Below are 24,913 nucleotides of genomic sequence, written 5' to 3'. Positions count from 1 at the left end.
TGATGAATGGAAGAAGAGTGGTATCCCCATGAAATGGAACATTGTGGTAGTAAAATGTAATGAAGCACTGATAACATGATACCTGAATAAACCTTGCAAATATGCTAATTAAAAGCCAGTCACAGTAGGTCACATATTATATGACTCCATTTATATGGAATAGGCAAGTGTATAGAGTCAGAAAGTAGACTAGTGACTAGGACTGGGAGAGATTACAGGATTGAGAAATGATGGCTAAAGGAAATTGGATTTCTTTATGGAGGAATATTCTAAAACCGGATTTCTTTACAGAGTAATTTTCGAAAACTACTATGATACTAGCATAAGTCTGTGAATGTAGTAAAGCTGTTGAACTGTACACTTTGAATGGGTAAATTATATGGTATGTGAGTTATATTTCAATGAAGCTATTAAAAAAGCAGACTCCAGAACCAGATTGCATTTAAATTTCCAGGTCTCCTATATGTGAATTTAGGCCATGTATTTAAACTCTTTATGATTCTATTTCTTTTTTTTTAAAGATGTTTTACGTTTTTTGAAGAAACTTTTTATTTCGGTGAGGGGTATAGCTGACGAACAATATAGTGATAGTTTCAAGTGAACAGTGAAGGGACTCAACCATACACATACATGCATCCATTCTCACCCAAATTCCCCTCCTATCTAGTGTTAGTGACTTAGTTATGCCTGACTCTTTGCGACCCGTGGACTGCAACCCGCCAGGCTCCTCTGTCTATGGGATTTTCCAGGCAAGGATACTGGAGTGTTTTGCCATTTCCTTAGGCTGCCACATAACATTAAGTAGAGTTCCATGTGCTATACAGTAAGTCCTTGTTGGTTATCCATTTTAAATATAGCAGTGTGTATATGACCATCCCCAAATCTTTATGATTCTATTTCTTCATCTTTAAAATGCAGGTAACATTATCTATGTCATAGAGCTGTTAAGAAAATTAAAGGAACTAATATATGCAAAGAACAAAGGACTTCTTTGAATAGAGCCTGGCACGTAGGAAGTGCTATAGCTAGGTGTTAGTTCTTATTATGCACAGTGTTAAAGAGAACATAAAAGAAGTATCTATCGCATGGGTAGGGCAGTGGAAAAGGCTTAAAGAATGACACAAATTAGTTCTGAAACATAGGCAGGGACTTACATGGTATAGTTAAAAGGGAAGGAATATTCAACAATGTAAAGAACATACACAAAAGTATGCAGATATCAAGAATTTAAATTACTCTGTAAGTGAGCTACAGTATCACCTGAAGCAAATGAAATTGAAATGCAGACCATTCCAGCAGCCTGTGTGTTAGGTATCCTTTTTGTTTTAAGAGCCCCTTTAGAGACAATTTAATTAGAAATTTTCTGTGAGAATAAGGTTAGCATTATGTAATTTAGATAATATTCATTAACTATTTTAAAACACCATCATTGAAATCCTGATCTAGCTGTAAGGTTAGGTAAAATGGATCTCATTTTTATTGTTGAAGCAGTATAATCAGTAGAGATAGATCTTTATGGTAGACATATTTTGTTGTCTCTTCTGCTGCTTATACCCAACTCATGTGAGAGAAAAGGGGAGAATGCAATTTTTATAAACAGACACTTGAGGAAGACTGGCTGAGGCAAACAATGTAATTCATAGCAACACTGAAATATGTATTCACTTCAGTGCTGAGTGAATGAAATTATCATGAGAATTGATGCATGACAATGACTTGAGAATTTCTTATTCTTTCTCATCACACCAATTCTTAAGATAATAGCTGTCATGCAAACAGGCAAGGATCACTACAGCACTGAGATAACCATGCATGACCCAACTTTTCTTCCTTTTGGAAGATGAAACCTGAATTCTTAGAATAAACACTGAATAGATATTTCAGACATATGTTACATAATTCACTTCTGAAAAATATATTTACTACTTGTCTCTAGAAGTTTAGAAAAGTATTGACATAGTCATTTGAAAATTCAAAGAGGTAGAAACAGTAAGGTCTGTGTGATTTACATAACTTCGATAGTATTTTAACCAATATCATATGAACTATATTATACTTTACTTTCAGAATTATATTATCCTTTACTTTTAGAATTATATTATATATAGCACTGTACCTAAAAGAAATCCAGATGTTAAGGTGACCTTGAAGTTTTAAGTTACTTTTTGCTAATGCAGTAGCTTTGGCATAGTTACAAAAAACACAAAACCAGTTCTATATATAATCCCTAAAAAAACAAGTATAAGTAAAAATATGAAAACTAGAGAAATGTTTCTGACATAGATTTTACTTTCTGGAGTTACAAAGGAGTATATTAATGAATTAAGTGTTACCAGCCAGCATTTGGGGCACACTTATTCTCAGTTATTTTAATCTCCATGGAGCCCTGAAGATTATTATTTGCAATTTGTTGATATGGCTGAGACTTAGAGCTAGTTAAATAACTTCAAGTTATATTTGGAACAAAAATGAGCATTGAATCCTTGTTTGTCTGACTTCCCACCAGCCATGAGGAACATCTATCTGAGGAGAATACTTGCAGAAATTTGCTTAGGGGTCCTTTTGAGTCTTGGCTGAGTAATAGGTCATACAAGATACAAGAGAAATTCTGCAATGCTGGGCAAAGAAGGACAAAAAGCATATCAATGCCAAAATTTTTTAACTGCAAAGAAAAACTTTTATTTCACCACTTTGTTATAACTCACTTTCTAAGAAGATATGTACTGGACACAGTTTATAATATTAGAGACTTTTGAGACAATTTTCTGTTACTGGGAAGATATTATTGAACGAAGACTTTATTTAAAAGGATATATGAAAAGCGTGTTCTTACCTTTTAAGTATGTAGTAATAAATATTTAGGTGTACAAATTATATATATAAAGTAGGATGCTCCCACACATCTTGCTATATCAGTGTTCTAAATGTTGCCTTGACCTCAAAAGGTTCAGCCTTTCATTAGGAAGATGCATATTCACTTGTCACTTCTAAGCTCCCATAGCATGTTGATGTTGTTGCTGTTTTACAGTGACATAAATTGATACTAGGCAAACAGATGCAAAAAAAAAAAGAAGTCACAGGAAGTTGTCCTTTCTTACATCTTAGAAACCTTCCCAATTAGGAGGGAAAGCTAGTATTCTGAATTAAAGTGTAATCATTAGATTTCAGTTTACAAAGGAAATACATTTTGAGAAAACCTTGTCTGCTTTCCCAGTCCCTCTCCAGGAGCCAAGGCCTCATATGGCTGCCTTACCAATGAGGAAGATAGGTCTCAGGCGTGATTTGGAGTTTTTCAAAAGCACATTAACAGGTTTTGATCAACGGGGGACCATTCATCAAGTCACTATCCATTGCATTAAGACTCTAGGGTGGTCTAAAATAAGGAAAGTTACCTCCAAAATGTACCCAACATAGGAATAGTTTACTCATCTGTAAGCTTCTAGATCACAAACAGCTATTAAAAGTCAGCTCCCTCTGGGAGGTGGGAAGCAGTCAAGGAGAGAACTACCATATTGCATGGAGGCCCCAGAAATGGAAAAGCTGGTCAAGGAAAGGAAGGCAAATGCACACTCTTCCAGAATACACCCCTTGGGTTTTTTAATGATCAGATGAAATACAAAGAGGTTTGGATTTTAAGGTATCTCTTCACAGTATCTCCATGTAAACTGTGTACTAATTATTTTAACCTGGAAACAAAAAAGCCATCATGCTGAAAAGCGAATTTGTGGTTCTTGGATGTTTTAAAATTTTGAGCAAAGAATTTCAGGTTCTCTATGTGATGGGAGTTAGCACAAGGATATGCACTTTACATATTTTAGATTTTGGGGGGTAGGTTTGAAGGTGTTTCTTTTTTCCTTTTATCTTTTTTATTTTTAACCATCGCCAGTGGCATGAAATGAGAAAATGAAATGTTCAAACTAATTTTTCCCATTGATTCTTATGTAACCTAATGTACTCTGCAGTTCAGTTAAAAATAACAAGCTGTTGTGTTGTTCTGAGCCAAATAAAATCTCTAAGACCATGGTCAATAAAGAGCTCAAGAAAATAAAGTATTGAGGCTGAATGGTCTGAAGTCTACCGGGGAATAAAGAAGCAACTGATTAGCATTAAAAAGCAAACTCTTTTAATTTTTTAGAAGTCAAGGAGAATAAAAAAGTGATCACTCATCAAGAACGAACACTTTGAAAAATATCTCTCACCTTTGTTTAATGAGTCCTTTCAAAAGTTAAGAATGAACTTTGGTCTTCAGCCCCAAAACTAAAATGATTTTCTGTACATGCAATGTTACATTTTGGATTACTTCTGGAGTATCTACTGAGGAATGTAAAAATAGAAGGATCAATGCTCAATGTTTTAGCACTCTAAGTGACCTTAGCGCCATCCAGTGAAATATGTCATGGGTTAAGTATTGTGACTAGTTTTACACTAAACATTCCATTCTATTATGCAATTAAGAAAAAAAAAAGATGGGGAAAAAGTTGCATACATCTTTACATTTTTCCATAAATTATGTATGAAGTGAAAGTAGCTCAGTTGTGTCCAACTCTTTGCAACCCCAAGGACTGTATAGTCCATGGAATTCTCCAGGCCAGAATACTGGAGTGGGTAGCCTTTCCCTTCTCCAGGGGATCTTTCCAAACTAGGGGCTGAACTCAGGTCTCCCATGTTGCAGGCAAATTCTTTACCAGTTGAGCCACAAGGGAAGCCCAAGAATACTGGAGTGGGTAGCCTATCTCTTCTCTAGTGGATCTTCCTGACCCAGGGATTGAACCAGGGTCTCCTGCATTGCAGGTGGATTCTTTACTAACTGAGCTATCAGGGAAGCCCAAATTATGGGTATATTCCTCAAATTCTTTAATATGGCCCCCATAATTAATTCAGTGAACATGAATGTGAACGTGAAGTCGCTCAGTCGTGTCCAACTCTTTGCGACCCCATGAACTGTAGCCTACCAGGCTCCTCTGTTCATGGGATTTTCCAGGCAATAGTACTGGAGTGGATTGCCATTTCCCTCTCCAAGGAATCTTCCCAACCCAGGGATCGAACCCGAGTCTCCCACATCGTAGTGCAATCTCAGCACTGTAGTCCATATCTACAGACCTGATAAGCTAGCACAGAATCTATTTTATATGCTTTTTATTAATTTAAATAATACTTCAGTAATCTTTTATACCCTTACTAATTTTTAAAACGTAGAATATGATCTTTACCACTTTAAGCTGAGACTTTTCTACATTCTATAAATCCCCACAGATTTGTTTCTTGCTTTTAAATATCAGCACATTTCTGTTTTCTATTATTCTGTTTCTGCCCTCTATGCAGGAAATCTTTTCTTTAAGTTTCCCCCTGTGGTTCATAATAAAATCAAAATAAAAAAGCATGTCCTTCAGAAAGCATTCAGCTCACTGGAAACAAAAAACCTGTCACCTTATTCTTAAAACCTTAGATCAGGCAGGTCAGTGGCAGAAATAGTGAGTGCAGTTTCAGCAAAGGGTATAAAGTGGGATTACCAAAATTATTATGTACCTTGTTATCTCCACGTGGATTTTAAGAGAAAGACTATCTTCTTGCATGAAAAAGGCTTGGTACTGTTGGGAGGAAAACTTTTCTTCCAGCTTCTTAGGTTCATATGTTTGGGGGCCTGTGAATTAAATGACAACAGGAAAAAGTCAAGGTTTATTTACATGCACACATGCAATCTCCTAAGAGTGGAGCCTTGAGAAAGATGATCTCTCTGCTCTCTGCCCTGTGAAGCAGAGGAAGCAAGCTCTCCTCAAACCCTGGCTCTATTGGCACATTTATCTTGGACTTGCCAGGCTTTACAACCGTGAGAAATAAGTGTTGAATATTTAAGCCACCCAGTCTATAGTAATTCATTATAGCAGTCCGAATTGACTAAGACACACACACACATACTCATAAATAGTTTTGTACATTTTCTTCCCATTAAGCAAAATATATGACTATCTTTAATGTAAACAAGTATTCTTTATACAACAGATGTAATCAATATTTATTTTCATCTGCTTGATGAGTGATCTTTATAGTTGCCTCAAACTTCCATTAATTTGTTCAGGGTTGTACATAATTCCCAGAATGCCAACAGAAATTCAACATTTTCATGTCCCATTTACTGAAATATGCTGGAATGCAAGTGAAAGTAATGTTTTTACAGTAATATTTTGAATCTTTAAGACAAAAACAAACTAACTCCAACCTTTAAAATGTTCTTGGTTTTTTAAATAAACCCTCCTGTGGCCTGACAGCTGAATGTGCTGTGTCTCAGTCTATGATAGAGATTTTTTAAAAAGCAGCCCCTAATTGTTGGACATTTAGTTTATTTTCAAGTTCTCACTAGAAAAGTTGCAATTAACATTATTTTAGCTATATAACTATGTTCATTTATTATTACCTTCTTAGTTGGAAAGTTACCAAAAGAAATAACACAAAAATTTACAACTGTTTGCTTTCCTACCATGAATTTGTTTGCTTAAAGGTTGTACCAGTTTTAACTCACATAAGTAGTGTATAAGAAAATCTGCTTCCTTATATGATTAAAAATTAACATTCTTTGCCAATCCAACAAGCTATAAATAACTTGTCTTTTTTTTTTGAAATTTCTATTTCTCAAAGGTGTATTAAGAGAACAAAAATAAATAATTCACCCTTAATGTTTGGTATTGAACTTTCTCCTTTTAAAATTCAAGCTTTAAAGAATATGATGATTTTAATGATTGTTATTTCTTCTGCTAAATATTATTTCTCTTTTAACTGATTATGTGAATCACAAATATGCAGTATAAAAAGAAAGTGCACATTAATTTTGCATTCAATGCAATAGGTTTGTTCAAAATATTACCTTTGATTCTGTATTGAACATTCACCCTAAGGACTTTGGTCTATTGATTGAAAGTTTTAATCCCTGTAATAAAATTATGTTGCATATGCCAAATGAAAAACATTCAGGGAGAATCTCAGAAGTCTGTATACTTCTAAAGGCTGAGGTCTCCACTTAGAATTTCCAGAAGTATGGCATAGCGTCCTATCAATTCTCACTAAGTACTAATAACTGCACATCTGATGTATCAGTGAATCTCATCAGCTTTACCTTCAAAAATTACCCAGAATCCAATTACTTCACATCAAATTCAAACTTACTGCCTAACTCACTGGCTTATTGCAAAGGATTCCTAACTACTCTCCTGGTTTCTGTCCTTGGCCCTTCTAGCTTTCTGTCAATAGCAACTATCAACTGTCTTGAAAACTGTTAAAACATAGCAGATCACACACTCCCCTTTGCTCAGAGCCCATCAGGCTGCCCATCTCAGTCAAAGTAAGAGCTAAAGTCGTCACAGGGGCTTAAAAGTACCGTTGAAGTTCCACTGGACACACACCTGTTATCTCTCAGATATTTCCTATCTGACCCAAGCTTCCTCAGTTCCTACCACACCAGCGTCCCTTCTATTTCTCAGTCATGTCAGAGAGATTCCTGCTGACACATTTATACTTACTCTCTTTTCAGTCTGAAAGGTTTTTCTACAGAGGCTCTTCCTTGAAGGGAAGGTACAACACTTTCTCACATGCTCTTTGTCCTCAATATTTATTTAATTTTCTCCCCACAGTTCTTATCATCACCTGATGTAACATAAACAGTGCTTATTTTGTGTATTGTCCATCACTCCCATTAGCATGTAGGTCTAGAAGGATAGAGAGGTCTGTTTATTGTTGGCTTTGTTCATTGTTGTGTGCTTAACATAGCAATGCCTAGCATGAACACTCTTGAATCACAATAGATATATTAATTTCTGCTGTTGTTCTGCAGTAATATTATTTTGGATAGATATACCACTAACTTTAAGTATTTCAAGTTTAACTTTTTATTGTATTCTCACGTTTAATTAGCTTCATTTTATATTTATTAAACATCCTTATGTCCTGACATAGACTGTCTTATCATAAAGCTCTGCTGATAGTACTAACAGTACTGTTATAGACAATATTTTTATAGGACTATGACTGTATCAACCAGAGTGTTTGTAAACATTATCATCATTTGGAAGTCAGATGTTACCAGGTTCTTGAGTTAAATATTTTGTAGAATTCTGACATTTCGTGAAGCCAATCACTTTTTGCAGTTGCAATAATCTATATCTCAAAACATACTTTTGATAGTTTTATTTGACATGACTGCATTTACAAAGTATTCTGTACTAGTAAACTTTTGACAATATGGAATAGAATTGACTCTTGTATGTGACTGTGCCCTTGTAAGGTTCATGTGAGTGTTGAATTTTAGCAAAATAATGAAGACAGGACCAAACAAACAGTAAGTGTTATCCAGCAGTTATATTCAGAAAGCAAACCAAAAGTCTGATATTTCTAAGTTTATATATGGTAATCTTGTGATCTATAAAATCTAAGCCTCCTAAAATGTGTTTTCAAATGCCTGTGAGGGAAAGCCAATAAATGAAAACTAATGTACTCAGGATTGTTGTGATCATTCATTGTCCTTGATAACCTTGTATTTCCAGTTACAGAATCTTATGTTTCTTTCAGATTCTCATAGAAACAAAAGAAACATATTTTTTGGTTTTGCCACCCTCCATTAAGTCACTAAAATATAGCCATTTCATGATTTGAAAGGAATGTATAAAATCAAACATCTTATTTTGAAAATGAATTACCTTGCATACCAATAGCTTTATGTTCAATTTAAAATATCTTTTTCACTTATATAATCACTTACAAAATAGGAGTCAGAAATGATATGTAAGGTATGGTTTTAGGAAATTAGACTGAGTAAATATTTTTATTTACTGGTATTATTTATAATTAGAATCTTGTCTGATAAATATGTTTAAGCAAAGATAATATATTGTCTGATATATTTAAGCAAAAATTATATTAGTACAATATTTTCTAAATCTTTGTTCCTGCATACAGTCCTTCTGCGGATTTTTCATTGCATATCCCTGTGAGCCGGTTTTCTTCTCTCCATGCAACTCAGATGTTTTTGTTTTTACAACACCTAGATTCTTTATTCCTCTTCTGATGTTTTTTATTTTTGTTTTCCTGTCCTGGTGATTCAATATCTTTTTAATAACCAACTCCATACCTTTTGCCTTTTTAAACGTATAGTAGTTTCTAATATTTTGTATATGGTCTATAAAAATAATGAGATTTTTTTTCCAAGAAGAATGATAGTCATTAATTCTGCATATATCACAGTGGAATGTGTCATCCCTAAGCAAAATATACGCTCACACTGTGCATGAAGACAGTTCTTGTTTGCTTCAGCCAGGAGCATTGTTTATGGGGAGAAGTTTTTAAACAGGTCATTAAGAAATATTCTCATTCTCTAGTTAATGTCTTTGAGCTGCACATGTGAGCAGAATGGTAAGGAATTTCCGGTGACTCACTCCAAGTTTTGACCATCCCGGCATTCTGTGAAGTCATGCATATTTTATCTTCTATAAAGCCCTCAGTAAAGACTTCACAGTAGAGCTTGTCGCTTGCACCTATCAAAAATGTCAGATGCTTTTTCCAAACTCTATCACTAGCAAACAGTATTGCATAGCTATTAAAATATGGAGATTTAACAACAAAGTCTGCAAGTTGCAAACATTGTTGTAAATCAACTAAGCAATTAACATGAGATTTTTTAAGTGATTGAATACAAGTTCAGAATTATGAAGTTATTATCTAATAACCTAACAAGTGATGTGAATAAATCCTTGCTAATATGAAAATTATCAACGACAGAAACCCATTTTTCTATAAGCAAGTCTATGGATCCTCATGCTAACACTTTAAGATTGATAAACTACAGGCATTCAGTGAAAGCGTCATTTGTTCCAGTTGCTGAGGATAGTGTTTAGAGATTCTTTCATCCAAATGATCAGCAAATCGAAGTCTGCAATTTGTTTTCATTTAATAGGCAGACACATTTTTACCAATTTAGACTCAGTCATATTAATACTCTTTGAAACTAATTGCTGGGAAATGAATTTTAAACGCAGGGTTTTATAATTTCTTTTTTTCCTTTTTCTGTCCCTGTAATAGAAGATTCCAACCCACCTGTATACAACTTTCAAATCTATGTTTAACAGGCGTGGGCCATAATCCCCTGTCATTTGTATGGTTACAAAGGACCCTTATTCCCCACTCTGTCACAATCCGTTCTACACTCTTCTCTCAAAGTTACTTTCTGATTATGTTGTTTCCCTTCCACAAAGTTCTGGTTCCCTGACAGATAAAAGACAGTAACCTTAATATGATATCAACATCCTCCATTTTCTTCTCCCACTTTATTTTTATTTATATTACAATATAACACCCATACACAAAAAAGTTTAAACCATTAATTAATGCATAGTAAAGTAATATCTAGATAACCACTGCTCAGAACAAAAGATAGAATGCTGTCATTACCTACAAGAGGCAGCTATCCTTGTACATCTCTTTAATCACACCCTCTCCAGCATCCCAGAGCAGCCAAAGCTGATTCCTCCCTTGATTTTCTTTATAGTGTCTCCACCTGTTTAATGTGTGACTCCTTAAACACATAGCTATTTCACCAGGTTTTTGTTACAAAAAGGGAACTAAGCTGTTCCTTGGAATATTGCTTTTTTTCACTCATCATGATTCTTGTAAAGGTCCATTCATGTTATTGGGTATCACCCTAATTTTTTCAGTTTTAAATTGTTTAATACTACATTGTATTAATATACCACAATGTATACACTTTTCCATGTTGATGTACATTTGGATTTTTAGATTATTTCTCAGTTCAGTTCAGTAACTCAGTCATGTCAGACTCTTAGCAACCCATGGAATGCAGAACACCAGGCCTCCTTGTCCATCACCAACTCCCGGAGTTTATGCAAACTCATGTCCATAGAGTTGGTGATACCACCCAATCATCTCATCCTCTGTCATTCCCTTCTTCTTCCACCTTCAATCTTCCCAGCAGCAGCGTCTTTTCCAGTGAATCAGTTCTTTGCAACAGGTGGCCAAAGTATTGGAGTTTCAGCTTCAGCATCAGCCCTTCCAATGAATATTTAGGACTGATTTTCTTTAGGATGGACTGGTTGGATCTCCTTGCAGTCCACGGGACTCTTGAGTCTTCTCTAACACCACAATGCAAAAGCATCAATTATTCGTTGCTCAGCTTTCTTTATAGTCCAACTCTCACGTCTATGCATGACTACTGGAGAAACTATAGCTTTGACCTGATGGAACTTTGTCAGAAAAGTAATGTCTTTGCTTTTTAATATGTTATCTAAGTTGGTCATAACTTTCCTTCCAAGGAGCAAGTGTCTTAATTTTAAGGCTGCAGTCACCATCTGCAGTGATTTTGGAGCCCAAAAACTGAAGTCTGTCACCGTTTCATTGCTTCTCCATCTCTTTGCCATGAAGTGATGGGACAGATGCCATGATCTTGGTTTTCTGAATGTTGAGTTTTAAGCCAGCTTTTTCACTCTCCTCTTGCACTTTCATCAAGAGGCTCTTTAGTTCTTCTTCGCTTTCTGTCATAAGGGTGGTGTCATCTGCATATCTGAGATTACTGATATTTCTTCTGGAAATCTTGATTCCAGCTTGAGCTTCATCCAGTCCAGCATTTGTCATGATGTACTCTGCATATAAGTTAAATAAGCAGGGTGACAGTATACAGCCTTGATGTACTCCTTTCCCAATTTGGAACCAGTCTGTTATTCCATGTCCAATTCTAACTGTTGCTTCCTGACCTCCATACAGATTTTTCAAGAGTCAGGTCAGGTGGTCTGGTATTTCCATCTCTTGAAGAATTTTCGGCACATTTTGTGATTCACACAAAGGCTTTGGCATAGTCAATAAAGCAGAAGTAGATGTTTTCTGGAATTCTCTTGCTTTTTCAATAATTCATCAGATGTTGGCAATTTGATCTCTGGTTCCACTGCTTGTTCTAAATCCAGCTTGAACATCTGGAAGTTCATGGGTCACATACTGTTGAAGCCTGGCTTGGAGAATTTTGAGCATTACTTTCCTAGCGCATAAGATGAGTGCAATTTTGTGATAGTTTGAGCATTCTTTGGCATTGCTTTTCTTTGGGATTAGAATGAAAACTGACCTTTTGCAGTCCTGTGGCCACTGCTGAGTTTTCCAAATTTGCTGGCATATTGAGTGCAGCACTTTCTTTCACAACATCATCTTTTAGGATTTTCAATAGGTCAGTTGGAATTCCATCACCTCCACAAGCTTTGTTTGTAGTAATGCTTCCTAAGGCCCACTTGACTTTGCATTCCAGGATATCTGGCTCTAGGTGAGTGATCACACTATTGTAATTTTCTTGGTTGTGAAGATCTTTTTTTGTAGTTATTCTGTGTATTCTTGCCACCTGTTCTTAATATCTGCTGTTCTGTTAGGTCCATACCATTTCTGTCCTTTATCAAGCACATCTTTGCATGAAATGTTCCCTTGGTATCTCTAATTTTCTTGAAGAGATCTCTAGTCTTTCCCATTCTGTTGTTTTCCTCTATTTCTTTGCATTGATCGCTGAGGAAGGCTTTCTTATCTCTCCTTGCTATTCTTGGAACTCTGAATTGAAATGAGTATATCTTTCCTTTCCTCCTTTGCCTTTCACTTCTCTTCTTTTCACAGCTATGTGTAAGGCCTCCTCAGACAACCATTTTGCCTTTTTTTAATTTCTTTTTCTTGGTGATGGTTTGATCCCTGCTTCCTGTTCAGTTCAGTTCAGTTCAGTTGCTCAGTCATGTCCGACTCTTTATGACCCCATGAATCACAGCACGCCAGGGCTCCCTGTCCATCACCAACTCCCGGAGTTCACCCAAACTCATGTCCATCGAGTCAGTGATGCCATCCAGTCATCTCATCCTCTGTCATCCCCTTCTCCTCCTGCCCCCAATCCCTCCCAGCATGAGAGTGTTTGCCAATGACTCAACTCTTTCCATGAGGTGGCCAAAGTACTGAAGTTTCAGCTTCAGCATCATTCCTTCCAATGAATACCCAGGACTGATCTCCTTTAGAATGGACTGGCTAGATCTCCTTACATTCCAAGGGACTCTCAAGAGTCTTCTCCAACACCACAGTTCAAATGCATCAATTCTTCAGCGCTCAACATTCTTCACAGTCCAACTCTCACATTCATACATGACTACTGAAGAAACCATAGCCTTGACCAGATGGACCTTTGTTGGCAAAGTAATGTCTCTGCTTTTGAATATGCTATCTAGGTTGGTCATAACTTTCTTTCCAAGGAGTAAGCATCTTTTAATTTCATGGCTGCAGTCACTATCTGCAGTGATTTTGGAGCCCCCCAAAATAAAGTCTGACACTGTTTCCACTGTTTCCCCATCTATTTCCCATGAAGTGATGGGACCAGATGCCATGATCTTCGTTTTCTGAATGTTGAGCTTTAAGCCAACTTTTTCACTCTCCACTTTCACTTTCATCAAGAGGCTTTCTTCACTTTCTGCCATAAGGGTGGTATAATCTGCATATCTGAGGTTATTGATATTTCTCCCAGCAATCTTGATTCCAGCTTGTGCTTCTTCCAGCCCAGCGTTTCTCATGATGTACTCTCCATGTAAGTTAAATAAGCAGAGTAACAATATACAGCCTTGACATACTCCTTTCCCAATTTGGAACCAGTCTGTTGTTCCATGTCCATTTCTAACTGTTGCTTCCTGACCTGCATCCAGATTTCTCAGGAGGCAGGTCAGGTGGTCTGGTATGCCCATCTCTTTCAGAATTTTTCACAGTTTATTGTGATCCACATAATCAAAGGCTTTGGCATAGTCAAGCTTCCTGTACTATGTCACAAACCTCTGTCCATTGTTTTTCAGGTACTCTGTCTATCAGATCTAGTCCCTTGAATCTATTTTTCAGTTCCACTGTATAATTTTAAGGGGGTTGATTTAGGTCATACCTGAACAGTCTAGTGGTTTTCCCTATACTCTCATATTAAGTCTGAATTTGGCAAAAAGGAGTTCATGGTCTGAGATTATTTCAGATTTGGACTACTATAGACAATACTGCTATTAACATTCTTGGGGATATATTTTGGTGCCTGACATTCTGGGGTGTTCATATTCAGAGTGAAATTGCTAGGACATAGCTGTCCATATCTTCATACTAGGCAATATTTTATGTAGCACTCAAAATCAGGCAAAATTAACTTGCATATAAGTATTTTCAGTCTCTACTATGTATGTAAAGATGTTTTTCAAAGTGGTTGCACCAATTTAAACGTCATCAAAAGTCACGATAACTCCTATTTCTTCATATCCTTAACACTGTTTGGGATTATCATACTAATATCATCATATTTCTTTCTGCTTCTCATCTCTTAACCCTCCCTTCTTTTTTGATTTTGTTTATCCCTTTGTACCCTGGATATTAATTCTAATATGTAACAGGTCACTAAATCTTTATTCATCTGTTTCCAATTATGCTGAAAAACTCAGTCATTTAGTTACTAACTTTGGTCATTGTCTTTTCTAACTCTTAAATTTCTGTTTAGTTCTTTTTAATTTTAACAATGACACTTTCTTTAGTTTTATATTTCCTGCCAAAAGAGTTTTCTATTTCCATAAAAATAGTAAACACAATTTTTGTAATATGCATTTGAAAATTTCAACATTTACCTTCTTGAAAGGATCTGTTTCTGTTATATATTATTCCTGCTGCTTCTATATATGAAATATAATTTCCTTTTACATAATTGGAGAAGGGAATGGCCAACCTACTCCAGTATTCTTGCCTGAAGAATTCCATGGACAGAGGAGCCTGGCAGGCCTCAGTTCATTGGCTGACAGAAGTCAGAAACAACCGAGTGACTAACACTTTACATAATATCTTTAACTTTGGCTTTGGACAGAATATTCAACCAACTCTTTGAAGGGACAATATAAGACCTAAAATTAAAATACTTTCTTCCCAGAGGATTTTTTTTTTTTTCTGTCAGGAATCTGGAGTCTATCAGTCTGACACCAACTTAACTTGTTTTAAAATATGAAACAAATTATGGTATTTTATATTTTAATCTACTCATTGAAAATTTTGAGGTCCAAAGAGATAAAGTTGAAGTAAGATGAGCTGAGACAATGCCTTTGTCTTCTGTAACTTATTGTGTGATTTTGAGTTGAAACTTTTGTTTCTAATTTTTCTTATCTGTTGAAATAGTGGGTGCCTGTAACCCCCGGCATAGTGATTTTGCTTTTTTGTTCATATCTATTTGGCAAGGCCAAGTCTTCATTGTGGCAAGTAGAATCTTAAACCTTTAGTTGTGGCTTGCAGAATCTAGTTCCCTGACCAGGGATCCAGCCTTAGCCCCCTTCATTGGGAGTGTGGAGCCTTAGCCACTGGACCTTAGCCTTAGCCACTATGGAATTCCCTATTTCCATTATTTTTACAATTTCCTTTGTATTGCTCTGGTCTTCTGTTCGTGCCAGTCATGGTATGTGATAGTCAAGTTTTACTTTATGTTTTTTGAGTACATAGCTTTTCCAATACTAGGTTACAGTCTGTTTTGAAGATACTTTTTACCAGTATCTCTCACTATATTGAGCGTAGTAAGTTGATTCAGTAACTGCTTAATGCATGTTATATGGATGAGTCAATGAGTGAATAAATTTTGGAAACAGGTACATAGATAAAAGTGATTAAACCAAGCTCAGTATTGCCATAGAGAAGGAGCAAGTATCTTTTCTATTATCAGTCCCAGAGTTTCAGTCAAATTTCTGTTGCTATGTTTACTTGTCCACTATATTGGCTGATTGTCCTCATAAAACACAACTGGTCTGAGGTAGGATTTATGCATAGCAATCCAAATGTGTAATAGAGCTTAAGAACAAAGCTTAAGAACATTGATCTAGAGGACAGTGATAAAATGTAATAAAGTTTATTTAGGATGTAAAATTAAAAAGCGTGTTCATCAATAATTCATCAGCTCTCTTTAAAAAACCCTTAGTTTATAATCATTTTTATTCTGTATCTTTAATCATTTGTAGCTGATGTTGCTACCAACAGACTTTGACAACAAACTTCTGAAAGGGATCCATTTGCCTAGGGAATTACTTACAAAGTTGCAATTAAAAATATTTTCTAGGGGTAAATTCAGCATACTATGCAAATATGACACAACTTAGCATATTAAACAGTTGTTCTAAAGATATGTTAATAGAGCTGAAAAAAATCACTATTTCCTATGAAAGCATACATTGGGATATTATTTTTGCCACATAGAGCAGTTAGCTTTGCATCATAATTAGTCCTCTTAATTTTCCAAATGTCACCTTAAAGACCGGTTTTCCATTTCCTGGTGATTAAATTGCTGCTGCACCTAAGAGATTTGTTAGATTTTAAGTCAATGGCTAAATAAAGAATATATATGGTCAAAATTATTCGTAGAGGACCAATAAGATCTTTAAGAAGCATCTTTCCATTAGTTTGTTGATGGGTAGATGTTCAAAATATAGCAATGAATGAGATGTGTATAAGGAAATAAGTACATGCTCTCTGTTGCCAGCATGCACAGCATAATATAAATAATCAAGGCCCAATTAATTCTAGAATTTCCTGATCTTATTTTCATGCTCTCTGAATATGGTCTTTATTTTGGAATTTCTTTGACCTATTCTGAACGACTTTGTGACTTCAGGTCACAGATGCATTGTGCAATGCAGCATCATTAACTAGGTTATATAATGAACAGTGATAAACTCTGCTATATTAGATGGAAGTTTTAATTTGGAATCAAGAAAATGTTCTGTATTTTATGCATAGTATTAAAGGATTTGTTGAATTTTTATTTTTCATTTAGTTGATATCATTAAACAAGTCAGAAGTGTTAAAAATTTTCATTTATTCTCAAAGTTTCCAACCTATTGATATATATCAATCTATCTTTGTTCATTAGCATCAAATACTGGTAAAAAAACAAACAAAGAAAAATATCTTGAGCTTAACAACAATAAGAAATTGAGGTTTTCTTTCTTTCTTCCCCTTTTTTATGTTTTAGAACAGTAGAGAGTCAGTGTGAGTCTTCTATAGCATTTCAAATGTCAAGGACATACACTTCTGTATTATTTCTATTATGTGTGAGCTAAAATAGTTACCAGAACTTCCAGTTGTTATGTGTTCATGCCAGCTGGAAGAAGTAGAAAGGACACAAAAACAGTTGCACAAAGCACCCTGGTTACATCACACTTCTCAGAACTGGTTACATGGTCTCACTTTGCCTAAAGGGAAATTGTGGATTGTCTATATTCTCAACTGCTGATTTGAAAATAGATATGTATAATTAATGAAGAGTGATTAATTGTTCCCACTACTGGGGAACAAATAGCAGTTATCTCCTTCATCCAGCTATTCATTTACTAATCTATTTTGCTCTAAGATAAGTTATAAACAGTTAAACAAGACCATTTTTTTAATAAAAAAGTATCAGCAATTTGGAAAATCAAGATTTTTTTGAAAATTACAAATACCACAATGTCAGCATAGTTATATATAGATGAGCATCGTGGTCTCCTGGGTATCTAAAGTGAAATAGTTTATCTAAATAATTGTTTACTTTATTTTCATTATTTTAAAAAAGGCATTACTGAAGCAAAATAAAGCTCTATTGCCTCTGAACAATATAAAAACTTATGGTAATATTTATGGAGAATTGAATGTTATGGTCAGAGAAGGCAATGGCACCCTACTCCAGTACTCTTGCCTGGCGAACCCTGGTAGGCTACAGTCCATGGGGTTGCTAAGAGTCGGACTGAGTGACTTCACTTTCACTTTTCACTTTCATGCATTGAAGAAGGAAATGGCAACCTACTCCAGTGTTCTTGCCTGGAGAATCCCAGGGACGGGGGAGCCTGGTGGGAGGCCATCTGTGGGGTCGCACAGAGTCTGACACGACTGAAGCGACTTAGCAGCAGCAGCAGCAGAATGTTATGGTGAACAATATTCCTATCATAGATGCAGCTGATTTTATAAGGCACTGACTTAGTGTCTTTGAGTAAGAGCCAAAAGCCAAGTATTATTTTATAACTCAATAAAGGCTATTTTGTGAGTCCTTAAGGTTACAATCCTTAGGTATCCTGGCTTAGACGGAGGATAGATGATAACCTGCCCACAGGACTAGGTAAATATATACACTGTGGATGCTTATCTGTAAATATTACTGTTGCTGAAAGTTTTCTGAACAAGTTTAGAAAATTAAGAAATAGGTTATCTAATTTTCTGTAGTCTGCCAGCATGTGTCAGACCAATTTAGTGCTCGTAACACTAGGTGCTCTAAAAAGTGAAAGGGGACCATTTGTTAACTGTAACAGCACAACAATGCAAAAAGATGAAAGAGGTTGAAATGGAAACCAATTTGCTAAATTTACTAAATTACACAGATTACCAGAAAGGTAAGTGAATTTTTCATAACAGTAGTGGAGAAACTACTTTTGCAATGAAATATGTGTTTATATCCAAGCTTCAAAATTACTTAGCAAATAACTCCCAGTAAATGTGATGTTATAAATTTTAGCTAAATTGTAAGTTCTTAGAATTTTTGTATCTTTTCAAAACAATTTGTGTCTATTATATCTCTGAAAATATTTTATGTATTTTGACAAATATAGACAATAACTACCCAAGGATAGAAACAATAAATTCATGGTTTCCTAAATATGATTATATTTTTGATGAATCTTAGGTTCATCCTGAAGTGGCAAGAGAAATGAATTTATGGTTCCTGAAATTTTGTAATCACTTGCATCTAATTTTTTGATATAGTAATAATTAAATGAGAGATGACAAGAAACTGGGTGATTAAACAGTTTGATAAAAGGATGCATTAATAACACATAAGTTTTATTTCAAAGTTATTCTCTCACAGTACAAATCAATTTTAAACTGTAAGCTGAATTCTTTGAAGAATTAATCTTTGCTTTAAAGGAGCACTATAGATTGACACGAACGATTTCTTTTAATTCCATGTAGGAAGAACCTTTTGTAATGGTGTCTGAAAATGTCCTGGGTAAGCCGAAAAAATATCAAGGCTTCTCCATTGATGTTCTGGATGCCTTATCCAACTACCTGGGTTTTAACTATGAAATTTATGTTGCACCGGATCACAAGTATGGAAGCCCACAAGAAGATGGAACATGGAATGGCTTGGTAGGAGAACTAGTGTTTAAGGTAAGTATTTGTTTGTTTATCACATATCTAAATTTGACTATAACCCTTGAAAGTTAATTTCTTTTAAAATAAGTGTAAGGCAAGGCCTTACGTGGTAGTGTTGAATGCAAGTCTCAGTCTACACTATTTCATGAACTTTGTGGAAAGAAAACTTGATGACAATACAAACCTAAATTTCAAAATATGTCCTAAAAAATATTTAGAGTAAGGATTTACCTTTACCAAAGTTATACTCCAAACATATTATCACTGTTTGGTACATGATGAAGTCACAATGCCTCTTCCAAACATAATTCATGTCATTGTGTTCTTTTAAAACACAAGTTCAAGAAATAAATAAGGTTCTGATCACTTAAGAACTGATCATTTCATTTTTTGATCTAAATAAGATAAAGATACTCTTAACTTCTATTGTTCTCCTTGTTCTTACAAATCTCAGAGAAGTGTTTTAAATTTCCCCATTACTTTATCCCTGTTCCTATCAGTTTTTGCTTCCTTTTTGGAAGCTCTGTTATTAAAGTGCACCACATTTTTAAATATTATGCTTTCCTAATGAGTTGAATAGTCATATTTATGTCTATAAATTACTATTTGATTTCTGTGTATCTCATTTTTCCCTCTGTTCCTTCATTTCTGGCCTTCCTCTGGGTTAGCTGATTTTTTGTGTGTTTGATTTTATTTCCCATTTAGCTTCTTATTTGTATTTATTTGGTTTTTGTTTATTTGTCTGTGGTTAGTCTAGGATGGTAATGTGCATTCTTAACTTATCATACTTTATGTAGATTAAAATCATATCACTTCTCATTTAAAAAATAATAAATGTACAGCAATATAATTCCATTTATACTCACCATAGCCTTTGTGTTATTGTGGTTATATATTTATATTTAATGAACTCCAAAGTAAAATTTTATACTTTTTATTTAATCAATTGACTTTCAAAGGTGTAAAAGGAATGGAGACAGTGTCTAATATTTTAACTATTTTTCTACTATTTCTGGGGCAGCTTCTAACTGGTATCACTTACTTCAACCTGAAGAAATTCCCTTTAGAATGTCTTGTAGTCCAATCCTACAAGTGGCATATACTCTTTACATTAGGTTACCTTAAAATGTCTTTGTTTACCTTCATTTTTGAGTAATATTTTTAGCATATAACAGATTCTGAGTTGATAGGATTATTTTTGGTAGGTACTTAGTGTTTTCAAATATTTCAAATAGTGACACTGCTAATTTTGATATATGTTTGACAAGAGCACTGAGTCTCAGAACACAGTCACTTATAATCAAATTATCTTGTTCTTTTTACTTTTTATTTTATACCTAAAATCAAGGCTGGTGATTTTAAAGCAAGAATAACTTTTTATTTCAAAAATCAAAGCAAAATTATCATTCAAAATAATTTTTCATACAATCATAAATGTTTTCATTATTATATCACAATAACATTGATACACAACCTGGTTAACATACATATATAATGTAGTTATTTATCAATGTTTACAACATAATATAAATAGTTTCAAGTTTATGACATGCTGATTTGATGTATGGATATATTGCAAATGATTACCACAATAAGTCTAGTTAACATTCATTACCATACATATTTTTTTAAATGTTCATGATTTTAAATATATCATTCTATTGTCTTTTGCCAAATGTTGTTTCTGATGAGAAGTTAGCCATCATTTGTACTTTGCTCCTTTTTTATATAGGGGTGGTCATCCCTGAGGTCTTATTTATTTTATTATGATATTTTACTCTCTGACCTTTAGTTTAGTTAATATATCTTGATGTGCTTTCAGGTTATTGATTGTTTCTTTGCCATCTCCAATTTCCATTAAGTTCATTCAGTAACTTTTTTATTCTAGACAACTAGAATTATTCTTATGCTTGTGTTGGTTAGGAGTCAACCAATGATTTGAGGGAAGCTTATACACAGATTATGGGGCTTCTTTCTCTGTGGCTCCCCCCATTATGTGAGTCCCTTTTGATTTCTGAACAGTCTGTATGCCTCAAACACCATCCTCTGACACATCAAGCTAATAAGGTTCTGACTTTCTGCTTGAGCTCTAGCTACTTTCTATTGTCTAACTGAGGTGTGTTCTCAGTGAATGAGCTATAGAAAAAAGGAACTCACCCAAAGCAGTTACTGTCTTTAAAGGGTTGAAGAGCCTACAGTTTATGCCTATTTTTGACTGATACACAGCCTATTCAATTTGTGAGGTTTTTTTTTTTAATTTGACCCTGAATTTATCATTATTCTTTGTTGGGTTAACCCAATTAAAAAATATTCCCTTGTTGCCAGATCTGTAATTTTTTTTTCTTCTTTTTACATTGTGACTGTGTATTCTTTTATTGTTTTTTCATATGTAAACAATTTGATAATATTTTTTACAGCAAGAATAATTATAGAAAGATAATTTAGTTTTTTTTTTTACCATGATTATAATGCACTTTAAACATTATTGAACACATTTTTTTTATCAGTTTTTACAAATTGTCATTAGCAATGTCATGTAATTTGGGGGGTTTTAAATACTAAATTTGGGAACATCTCAATCACTTTTTTTTTTAAATCATCTATGAGCAGGGAGATTTAAAGCATTTCAAGTTTTCTTTTTTAAGGTTAAAAAAGTTAAGGTTAAAAATTATGGTAAAATACATACAACATAAAATTTACCATCTTAACCACTTTTAAGTTTGTGGTTTAGTACTAAACTTTGTATCCCTGAAACTACAATTTCCCTTCACTGCTCTAAGTTGTTTCCAAGAGATGTAGAAGAGAAACAAATGAGAAGTGTTGAGGACAGTGGCAGGAAAAATAATAAAGCTGTTTTTCATATTCTTTAAATCTTGAAAAATAGTACCAGTTTATTTAATAAATGCTTTATATATGTAATTTTATTTGCAAAAGGTTAATATAAGCATTTTAATAGGAAAACAGGAATCATCAATCCTCACCCTCTTATTAAATCTATGACTCTTTACCTTATGTTCCTTACTATAAACATGAAACAAGCATCCTATCTTTGTATTTCTGAGGCGTCCTGCCTGAACTGAACCCAAATAAACAATTATATTAAAATATATATAAGGAAAAGGAAGAAACATTATACAAGTTTTTTTCTGTAGATAGTGTAGATAAAACTCTGTAAGAGTTATCTTAGTGGACAAGTAATAGTAAACTTCACTTACTATTAATAAATGCTAGTTAAAAGTTATAAGCATTAAAATTAGTCTGATGTTGCTGCTGTTTTTAATTTGGTGTGTGCTTGCTCCAATTAGTTAAATTTTTGAGACTTACTTCCTCACCTATGAAATGAGGAGGACAAATATTTTAGTGGGAATATTTCATCCAACTATAACCTTTTAAAATCATTTTAAGGCTTGATTACATAAAAATCACACACGGCAATAGTATGATGTCCTTCATCAGTTCAGTCGCTCAGTAGTGTCCAACTCTTTGCAACCCCATGGACTGAAGCATACCAGGCTTCCCTGTCCATCGCTAACTCCCAGAGCTTGCTCAAACTCACATCCATCGAGTTGGTGATGCCATCCAACCGTCTCATTCTCTGTTGTCCCCTTCTCCTCCTGCTTTCCGTATTTCCCAGCATGAGGGTCTTTTCCAGTGAGTCAGTTCTTCGCATCAGATGTTCTTCATAATAATTTATTTTTATCTGCATGGAAGAGCATATCATTATATGATAATGTAAAGATCAGCAGGGTCCTTTCACAAAGCAAAAATTCAGGTTTAAAAAAGCTGACTGACAAATGTGTGATTTTTTAGCTAGAAAAACTATAAATGTATTTACTTACTGCAATTAGAACTACTAACCTAATCTGTCAGATTATAGACTTTCAAGGGACTTGTGATCCATGCTGTTACTGTGTACTTTTACTTAGACCCCTCCCCCTGCCAAGTTTGCGGCCTCCCGGGCGGCTCAGAGAGTAAAGAAACTGCCTGCAATGCCGGAGACCTGGGTTCAATCTCTGGGTCGGGGAGACTCCCTGGAGGAGGAAATGGCAACCCACTCCAGTATTCTTGCCTGGAGAATACCACAGACAGAGGAGCCTGGAGGGCTACAGTCCATGGGGTCGCAAAGAGTCGGACACAGCTGAGCAACTAACACTATTTCCTGCAATTAGATTTTTACTTTCTTCAAAAAGATATTTAGCCATTCTGACTAGGCTTTCAGAAGTACTTATTAAGCAGAAAGAGGAGACGCCTAGGTAAGAGTTTGTTGGGACAGGTGGCAAGATGGAAAGGAAATGAAGAGGGTGGTAGAGGAAGAGAACATGTTCTTGTGGAGAGGACGGCCAGCATTACAGGTGACTGCTGTAATGTTACATGGGAGGTTCACAGCATTCTCTTTAACTGTCTTCTGTCACCAATAGAGAAGTATGCTCTAATTTTAAGCAACTGAAAAATGTCAGTTCAAATATACAAACAGTCATGCAGTAAAAATATCATAAAGTAATTTAGATTATTCAAGACTCATCATATTAAAATTTTATCTGGCTTATACACACATCATATTAAAATTTTATCAGGTTTATTTACCGCTGTAGAGCAAAATATCACTATTGAATTGGCATAGTAATGTATGACCGAGGTCCAGAAAAGTGAGCTTATTATTGCTATATATTTTTTACTAGTGTAGACATTTTTCATGGATCTAAGTATGTTTTAAGTAACAGTAAATACTGCCATTTAATACCTCTATACATGAAATAAGACATGAAATTAACAAGGTTGTCTGCCTTCCTAAGGAGAAACAAAAATTAAAAGAATGTTTTCTAGAGTCTTTGTCACGATGATTATGGAAAAATACATTTAAAATGATCCAGAGAGGGAACATGGGAAATTTCTGAGTTCATATGATTGTTCGACATTGATTTCCAAGGCTGCCACTGAGACATCAGGTTGGGATGATCTCATATTAAAGGGACTTTCCACTATAACTGGATGTCAAGAATCATGTATATACATAATCAGGTATGGACGTAATTCTTGAACTGGAAAATACCACCAGAGAGAGCAAGGAATTGAACTACAAAGAAAGCTGAGTGCCAAAGAATTGATGCTTTTGAACTGTGATGTTGGAGAAGACTCTTGAGTGCAAGGAGATCCAACCAGTCCATCCTAAAGGAGATCAGTCGTGGGTGTTCATTGGGAGGACTGATACTGAAGCTGAAACTCCAATACTTTGGCCACCTCATGCAAAGAGCTGACTCTTCGCATTGGAAAAGATCCTGATGCTGGGAGGGATTGAGGGCAGGAGGAGAAGGGGACGACAGAGGATGAGATGGTTAGATGGCATCACTGAGTCGATGGACATGGGTTTGGGTGAACTCTGGGAGTTGGTGATTGACAGGGAGGCCTAGCATGCTGCGGTTCATGTGGTCACAGAGTCAGACATGACTGAGTGACTGAACCGAACTGAACATATAGAATTGATTTAAAAACTGACAGTGTAGCAAAGTCTCCTCCATTCCTTATCTGCGTCACTACTTTTATAACTTTCTGCAATTAATATGCTCTTAAAATTTATGAGAACACAGATCTGGCCAAAAGATGTTTCAATGTGAAATAGATAAATTAGAGATATGTTCTGTTCAGTATAGGAGAAATTGTTATGAGTGAGTTAATGTGGCTGATAAATTATTTTCTCTGATGTAAAAGAACAAAAGTGAGAAGAACACAGAGACCTTGATACTAT

General features: G+C 34.9%; 1 protein-coding gene across 1 annotated transcript in view; it reads left to right on the top strand.

Annotated features, from left to right (window-relative positions):
• Positions 1–24,913, top strand: part of GRID2 (glutamate ionotropic receptor delta type subunit 2) — a 1,640,866-nt gene that overhangs the window by 1,257,337 nt on the left and 358,616 nt on the right. The window contains exon 10 of the mRNA XM_004009703.6: positions 18,988–19,185. Within this exon, the coding sequence (XP_004009752.1) occupies positions 18,988–19,185 (198 nt within the window). The remainder of the gene's footprint in view (positions 1–18,987; positions 19,186–24,913) is intronic.

The sequence above is a fragment of the Ovis aries genome, chromosome 6 (genome assembly GCF_016772045.2).
Source record: "Ovis aries strain OAR_USU_Benz2616 breed Rambouillet chromosome 6, ARS-UI_Ramb_v3.0, whole genome shotgun sequence".
In the NCBI taxonomy this organism is placed as follows: Eukaryota; Metazoa; Chordata; class Mammalia; order Artiodactyla; family Bovidae; genus Ovis; species Ovis aries.
The sequence above is the reverse complement of the archived record's forward strand: the minus strand, read 5'-3'. Positions and strand labels throughout refer to the sequence as shown.